Raw genomic sequence first — 8127 nt, 5'->3', positions numbered from 1 at the left:
TTGGCAGATGTTATCCTTCAACGAGGAGGGTCCAACAAGATACTTGGGCTTGGACATTCTCGTGGCCCAATGACCCGGAAACAAAAACGTTGATCACAACACCTATGCAAAGTGAATGGGACGAGCACCCATGATAGGGACGGCCATCATTCCCGCTCCGTTCGTTGGGCGGACCCACCAAGCTCACAGAGAATATGGGAAGACATTCACAGTTGGTTAGACATGAACACGTTGTACGCACAGTATAGGTACAGTATACTATGGCTAGAGATCGTTGTTCAAATATTCGAGGGTTGAAATTGAATACCAAAGATCACCTTGGTGTCACATTTTTAAGTGAAAGGACAATCTTTGCTGCTATGGTATCTATTGGACGCAGAATTGGTTCGTTCCAACGTCCAACGATGTATGTGTAGTAAGGGATGGAAGGCAAGATTGGCCATGAGCGATCAAGTGAACAGGCTGTTTGCCCAACACGCCACGAGAAATTCCAGCCTAATCCATGTTTTCGACATTGAACGACAGGGATGCGCCCTTTTCAGCCTGCCAAATGGGCCAGGAAGGGTGTCTTTGACCCTGTGGAATTTCTCAGTATGATTCCATACGCGCACACACTCATACAAACACACATATTTGTTTGTCCACTTGACCACACACATTCGGTGCAAGAACACTGACATATTTATCTCCCTCTAAGCATAGTTTTGTGCGTTTTTGACACTCAAAGGGCGAATGATTCAGAAGACAAAGGAGTATTTTATGAAGTGTGTGAAGCATCCGAGTAGCTGGAAATGGTGGGTTGTAACATATCTTCCTGAGTCCGTGGTCTATTGGCACATCATCATTGAAGGTGTTCTCAATCCTGGAGGGTGCATCTTCGCGGAAATCTGCCAACTTGGAAGGGATGAGGGCATCAAAGCACATGTGAATTGAATGAATATTGTCTCCTTGTACAGAAGAAAATATTGTTCTCTGCTGAAGGGAAAGTTAAGAAACGGTATTTGTATTATTAAGACTGGCCAAGAGAAAGCAGTAGTAATGAAGCTTTAAGTAAGCTTTAAGTATACTTAACATATAAACTCAATTGTTTTTAAGTCTCATCTTTGGGAAAACCTGGCTGAGCTGAAAATGACTAATATTGATAGTTCTAGCGACGAAAATAATACTCCTGGTTCACTCAGCAAAATGATTGTTCGGAATAGAAGCTACTGAAACAGCGGTCTTGTCTTGCGTGGCATAAAAATCGCCAGGTCACTTGGCCTTAGCCATATATAAAGCATATATAAATATGTATAAAAAAAGACATCAACTCAATTATTTAATGACCTTGGATATTGGGCATAGCTGATAAAACTTATCCAATTAATAATCAAAAAATCTGAGCTCCACAAACAGTCTTTGATTTAAGTGTATCCAATTTGCATTGCCCATATTAATTACTTCATATATCTGGGACATTGAGCCGCAACAAGGGAAAATTATTCTGAGATAGCCAATTTTTTTTCAACACGTATATTGAACATATTTTGGTCAATAGCATGAGTTAAAATTCAGGCACATTGAAAACAATCTTTGCGCTTCTTTCTTCATAATCTTTAGTGCTGCTAACACCGGCTTATCTTGCTCACTTTCGGACCTCGTCAAGACATTCCTCAGCCTTCCTTCGCCTCTTCTGTCGTCTCATTCTGGCCTTCCGTCCATTCGCCATTCACAAAAGTTCATCTCAGCTCCGCTCCGTCGAGAATAATTGAGTAGCGAGAAGTGCTGTGAAGCATTTGAGAAATTCATCAGGGATCTATTAGCCAATGTGCTCCTCCCTCTTGTTAAGGGTTTCGATGGGTTGGATGCCAGAATAGCACTTAATGAGCCAACAATGTACAGATTGTGACACACGTCTCCTAGATGTCGACGGCGGCCAATTTTTTGAACGTGAGTGCTCCTATGTACTGTACATAGTGTTCAGTTATAGTAGACGTAATCGCTTGCCAATTGTGGTGCAGGAAAAGTGCAACTCTCAATGGAATAGTGGATTTCAGACGATCAATCGCAAGGCGAGAAATAAATAATTCAAAGGATTTTATGTATCTAGGATTTGAGGTGAAATAAAACATCTGCCTAAGGGAAGCGCAGATCATCTGCCTCTCTCGCAGCTAACAAGCGGCATTATGATATCTAGTTAATCTGCCGAACCACAGGGTAGGTTATTCAGACCCTTAATGTTGCTCCCCTTTGGCTGGTCCCTGTCGGAAGGACCATTCACAAAACCAGGTCCCCAAGGGAAGCGCAGATCATCTGCCTCTCTCGCAGCTAACAAGCGGCATTATGATATCACGCTCTTCCGATGAACCACAGGGTAGGTTATTCAGACCCTTAATGTTGCTCCCCTTTGGCTGGTCCCTGTCGGAAGGACCATTCACAAAACCAGGTCCCCATTGATCGAAACCTTGAATATTGACCAGCCAATGAGAAGGGTTGGTTGGACAGACTGCTGCTCAGGGATATCATGTTGAGATGAGATCAAGCATTGAAGACAAACCAGTTCAATGGGTTCACTCCTTTGGCCAATGTGAATCGAACATTCAGAGCAAACTGGGCGTTTCCAAAGTCTTTTGATGGGTTCTGATTGAGAGTCCGAGGATCAATTCAACCCTTCTTATGAACACTAGTCGTCATTCTTTTATCAGTACAAAAAATGTGGACTAAAGCAACTTGACTTGAGCCAGGATAACGGAGTCTAACAGAGGACTAATTTCAGATCAATTACAAATGTGCAAACTCGAAACTTTTAGGAACGATGGTGAGCTTTATTGTAAAGCTTAAATAATGTACAGACAATCATAGATGGTTGATAGTTATTGATATCTAAAATATAGTAGAACTCTGACAACAACACACATTTGAACAACATGTGCAGGAAGCAATCGGAGTCGAATTGTTCCCTATCACAGGACAAGCCATGGTGGAATCGAAGGCGAGGCTTTCGTCTACAAATTGGAATACTCGTCTTCGTCCACAGACACAGTGGCATGATTATAAAGCCCTTGAGCGGCCAACATCTTGGCTAATTCCCCTTTGTCTCCGGATGCCTTCTTTAGTTTGGCACGTTTGTTCTGGAACCAAATCTTGATCTGAGTCTCGTTGAGGCCCAGCTCATTGGCCAAGCTCTTCCTCCGATCCTCATTCAGATATCGGTTCTCTTCAAACTCTTTGCGGAGTCGGGCCAATTGCTCGGAAGAGAAGGCTGTGCGAGGTCGTTTCTCATCCGAGGACGAGGAACCACTGTGGTTACTGGACACTGAGCTGCCTCCAGTAGCGGCGGATTTCTCCTTTTTCTTCATCTTTCGGGCTCGAGGACCTGAAAGGAAAATCAAATGTCCATGAAGGTCTTCATGCTAATTTGATTAAGAAGTAGGAACGTTGCATTCCTTCGTTTTGCATACACTCAATTTCACTGATTCAAAAGAGAGCGACATGCTGATGTTTTGGCCGCACTGCGGTGCACGTCAACATTGCTACCCTTGAGGTTGGTTTGCGAAAGATTTCCTTTGGAAGCAAGTCATCCGTAGCTTGATATTGATTGACAACAAGGAAGACGAGCGAACCTGTCCAAATTCATTCCAAATTCAACCACAAAGGAGTCAAACAAATATTATTATGGCATGTTTTGACTCAGTCAAAATTTTGGGTGGTCAAGAAATATAGATCTTGCTTTCATTTATACTTGGTTTAACTATGGTTGGCGAGAGATTTGAGAGGGCGAGTGGCTTTATAAGTTACAGCCCTCCGTCACCTCAAAAAGTCCCAGATAAGCTCCTTTGATAAGGAGAGGAAAGAACCGGCGAACTGGGTGTTTTCAGCTTTAAAGCATTCCTCGAATGTTTGTCTCCCTTTTTTTGTCGACCGTGATAATTAACAGGGGGCAATTTCTTTCAATAAAAGAACCAAGTTTCACCCCAGAACTAAGAACCTCCGTGGGTTTTGTTTCCTTTTAAAAGAGTGGATAACTTGGGTGGTCTACCACTGAGACAATTAATTACACGAATTTCTTATTTCTTTCTTTGCTTCTTTCCTTGAGATATCTAGGAGCATCATGACTTTAATGATTCTATGTCGTGAGTTGGCACAATTTCGAGTAGTAGAACCCCCCCGCCAAACCATTGGCACAGAACATGTGGAGATAAAATGGATATTTTTTGTCTACGCTTGCCAGATAAAACTTACCACTAGAGGGTCGATCCGAGTAACGAGTGCAAAATACCCAAGCGGGCCAAAGCTGTCCATTGGGACCCCGAACCATGCCTGGTGGAATATCGTCGTCCTTCTTGCCTCCAGAGGCTGACGGGGACTTTGGTGAAGAGACCTCAACACTGGTCTTTGAGCTGAGATCAACGGGACTACTCAAGTCCTTTTTCCTATTGCTCAACAATGTTGTGGTGGCTTGAGGTGGTGATCCCGGTGACAGGGTTGGGATCGTAGCCGTATCTGTACGGGTGGGGAACAACTTGGCCGGATGAGTATCCCCGCCATGACGTTGTGAGGCCAGATCCTTTTGTTTCAGTTGAGCAGCCGCCACTTGAGCAGCCACGCTATGGAGCAGAAGCCTCGGTCCAAAGGCTGGCTTAAGAATATTGTCGATACTGAATGGAAGAGCCGACCTCTGATGGTGTTGAGGCTTCGGAAGAAAAGGCTGGAACAGCATTGGGGAATGGGAGATGCTCGGGCTCGTGCTTGGAGATGTTCGAGAAGACACTGGAGAGCCTCGTGACCCGCTTTCACTCGCCGGAGATGTTGGATCGGGCGTGTCCGTGACACGGATTAGTGGAGACCCGGGCGGACTTTCGGGTTCCACCACCTCAATGGGACGGTGGTCACCAAGACTGATCATACTCAGTCTGGGATCAAACACAATGGGAAACGAGCTGTGCTTCCAAGAGCCAAGTAACATTAATGACTCACTTTGAACTTCAATGTGCACTTCTGTCTTCAACGACTTGATTTGAACGACTCTGAGAGATTTCAATCCTCCTCTTCTGTCTCTTCTCACAGTCGTCAGTTGGTCGGTGTGACGTCGTCGCGCAGTCCCGCCTCCTCAAAACGAGCGGAGCCAATGAGAAGGCTCGCGCCAATCGGAGGCTCGCGCACTGCCAACGCTCCTCAGGACTGGACGCGAGCCCAGAACCCAAAAATGGGCAAGGATTGAGCTGTGACAGGCACAATGTGACGAGGGATTTTACTCTATCATGGTCCCCAACCACAGCAGGGATATCGGCAGGTTTGGGTAACGACTACCAGCCACCAGAACAGGAGTGAGTAGTCCCCCGAAAGACGAGGACCTCAAAAAGGCGCCAGAGCGAAAGACCCTGAAGCGCCAAGCCAATTTGAGTCCCCTTGTCATATTAGAATTGACTACAAATGATGACAGAGCACTTCTGTAGCAAATGAGCCAAATTGTTGGGACACATCATATTCGAGTGTAAATGTTTAGTAGTAGACATTCACTCACAGTACATGTGGGGGCAATTTAGTCATGGCTGGCACATCAGGGATCGATGAAGAACCGGGAACAGTCATTGTATGCACTCCAATCATCGGGGAAAATAAAGGCAAACAGCCAAGGAAGCCTGGAACCCAAGCCAAGTATGGTTAGAACTGGGTCCCTTACATACGTAGTAGTACAGTACGTGAATACAGGATTCTGAACTCAACATGATCAAGCCACGACAGAGAGAAAGAACCCAGCCAAACCAATCGAGGAACGAGGGTTGAAGCATGGAGAATAGGAAAAGTGTACCTCGTCTATAGCGAGTGCGTCAACGGTTCCAAAGTATCACATCAAGCTGCTTCAAAATGGAGCGTAAAGTGCTTTGTGATGATACTACTGTACGAACGTACTGTACTTGCAAGACCCGACAACATACAGCAAGCTCTGTTTGAAAATTGAATGCAGGGAAAGGTAAGCTAATACCGAGTACAAAGGAATAAAAAGCATGAAAAATACCTGTCATTTAATCATCTATCACACACTCGTACACAGACAAACCGAACACAGTTCACAGAATTGCACACACATTTATAAGCGTGGATATGGATTGAGACTTTTGGCGAGTTTCAATTACTCAGCGCCATGTGCAAATTGTCGGTCATAAACCTCTCTCTTAAGAGATTGTGGCTGTGGTTGTTTGGCATCTCAATTGAAGGAATTTATGTTGTCCGCTTGCCAAGGAGGATGGATCGTTTATAAAACCTGTGGCGGAATCCGTCGTCGTAGCCATTTATTCATGTGCTGTAAATAATCTAAAACTTCCAAAGTTTTCATATTCATTGAGAGGATAACTTCTTGATTAAGAACGTTAACAAAGATATGCTCGCCTGCCTTATTGGCTCCCTTCTTTGAATCGAGCCTTGGTTGTCTGTTAAGATAGAAATACGACAACGTTATTCCATGAGCAAGAGGAGGAAATTGTGCAGAGGGCTTGGGAGATCACTTCATTTGTGTAGTAGTGCCAGGCATCAAATTTTCAAGCTCCGTTCTCTGCCGTTCACCAGCACTCCTATCACCGTAACAACGGCAACAACGTCGACTTGGGATTCGTTGGAACTTGAAATTGGTTGTTGGCCGTTCCGCCATGCTTGATACTAAACCGGTTGCAAGAGAAAATCAATCCGGCCACTTTAATTAAGTGTAATGCCAAGCCACCCATTAATTCCCACATTGCTGAGAGCTAAAGGAAATGGAGAGACAAAGAGAAGCAATCCAGTTATTTCGTATGAGGATCGTCCTTGACAGGACGTGAATCTTCATCCGAACTTACCAATTAGTCTAGGGAGCCTAGCGTTGAGGCACCGACCAATGCCAATAAGTGTCATCCTGTCAGTTTAAATAGATGCTGTCAAAGTGGATGAAAAGTGACGTTTTCGTTTTGGAGGTTGGTTGCTTGGTTTCGCATTTGATCTTGGAGTTGCAGGCGATTTTCTGGCTCTTCGAAGAATCGTGCGTCAAGAAAACTAATCTCTTTGAGACGAGAAAAATCCAATTGGACAATTGAGGCAGAGAAAGAGAAAGAGAGAAAGGAGAGAAGAGAAGAGGAAAACTCATTTTCCCTTTAGGATTCCTTTCACGCCGGGGCATGAATTGAAAAACCAATAATAAGATCAGGAAAGCAATTTCCAAGCCAAATGGCCGTTACGAGCGAGAAGTCCCCCATTTACCCCCACTCTTCGACTACTTGGTATACCTACATACAAAGGTACTTCTCGAACACAATTGGAGGAGGGCCAGATATTCATTTGGGCATTTCAACAACCAAGATCGAGGAGCTTTGCTTGGTTGGTTGGTTGGTTGGTTGGTGGTGGGTTCGTGCATGCACTCGACCAGGTTTATTGACCTGCCGGCTGCTTTGGAACCGAGAAGACCATTCACCTTGAGCACCAAGGAATAATTAGGAAATCAATTAGCCGGAGAAAAGAAATCTTCGCAGGCAATTCCAAGAGCCCTTCTAATCACCACAGCAAGTTTGAACAATAAAGCCAAGGAAATGGTTGAATTCGCATTCAAAAAAAACACACACACACACACACACTCCCCCTAAGCCAACCCACCAATCAGAGCCTAATCAACTGCCAAGAAACAAAGTGTGATGAGGATTAGAAACGGGAAATACGGGTTATACTATGGTTTTCTTTTACGTTACAGAGACTCTTTACACTTACTCGAACATACTCCATCATCGATAACTGCAGTGGATTTTGTATTCCAAAATTGCTTTCTAATACGAAATATCAAACTTCATGATGTCTCGAAGTAAACTTTCCCTCCAAAGTTGGAATGGTAAATTGGGTGTTCGTTTAAGTCATTATTTTTTTTGAGGCGTCAAGCCTGTTTTGATGTGTTAAAAGGGAACCGCAAATACGAGGGAAACTTAGCAATTCAAGGCAATTTTTGTCTTCCTTCAATTGTTCTCAAGTTCTGAACAAACAGCAACAAGTTTGACAAGCAACAAGCCGCTTTCATAACAAGCACATTTTTTTTTTNAGTCAAGCCTGAAAAATTCCACTCCAAATCTGACAAACACCCTCAGTTAGGAAACTAATTAACAGCCAACACCACGAAACACACCTCCGGATTAT

General features: G+C 44.1%; 1 protein-coding gene across 1 annotated transcript; it reads right to left on the bottom strand.

Annotated features, from left to right (window-relative positions):
* Positions 1-2789: 2789 nt before the first annotated feature.
* Positions 2790-5038, bottom strand: LOC131882570 (homeobox protein engrailed-1a-like). The gene is made up of 2 exons (XM_059229763.1): positions 4222-5038; positions 2790-3355 (listed from the first exon to the last, which is right to left on the bottom strand). Exons 1-2 carry the CDS (start codon positions 4943-4945, stop codon positions 2985-2987), a joined length of 1095 nt encoding a protein of 364 aa, XP_059085746.1. The 5' UTR covers positions 4946-5038; the 3' UTR covers positions 2790-2984.
* Positions 5039-8127: the final 3089 nt, after the last annotated feature.

The sequence above is a fragment of the Tigriopus californicus genome, chromosome 1 (genome assembly GCF_007210705.1).
Source record: "Tigriopus californicus strain San Diego chromosome 1, Tcal_SD_v2.1, whole genome shotgun sequence".
Lineage (NCBI taxonomy): Eukaryota > Metazoa > Arthropoda > Copepoda > Harpacticoida > Harpacticidae > Tigriopus > Tigriopus californicus.
The sequence above is the reverse complement of the archived record's forward strand: the minus strand, read 5'-3'. Positions and strand labels throughout refer to the sequence as shown.

Coding starts and splice junctions, on each gene's coding strand:
- LOC131882570 (XM_059229763.1), bottom strand. CDS start 4,945: ATGTTACTTGGCTCTTGGAAGCACAGCTCGTTTCCCATTGTGTTTGAT. Junction 3,356..4,221: donor CTCGGATCGACCCTCTAGTG/GTAAGTTTTATC, acceptor TTTTCCTTTCAG/GTCCTCGAGCCCGAAAGATG.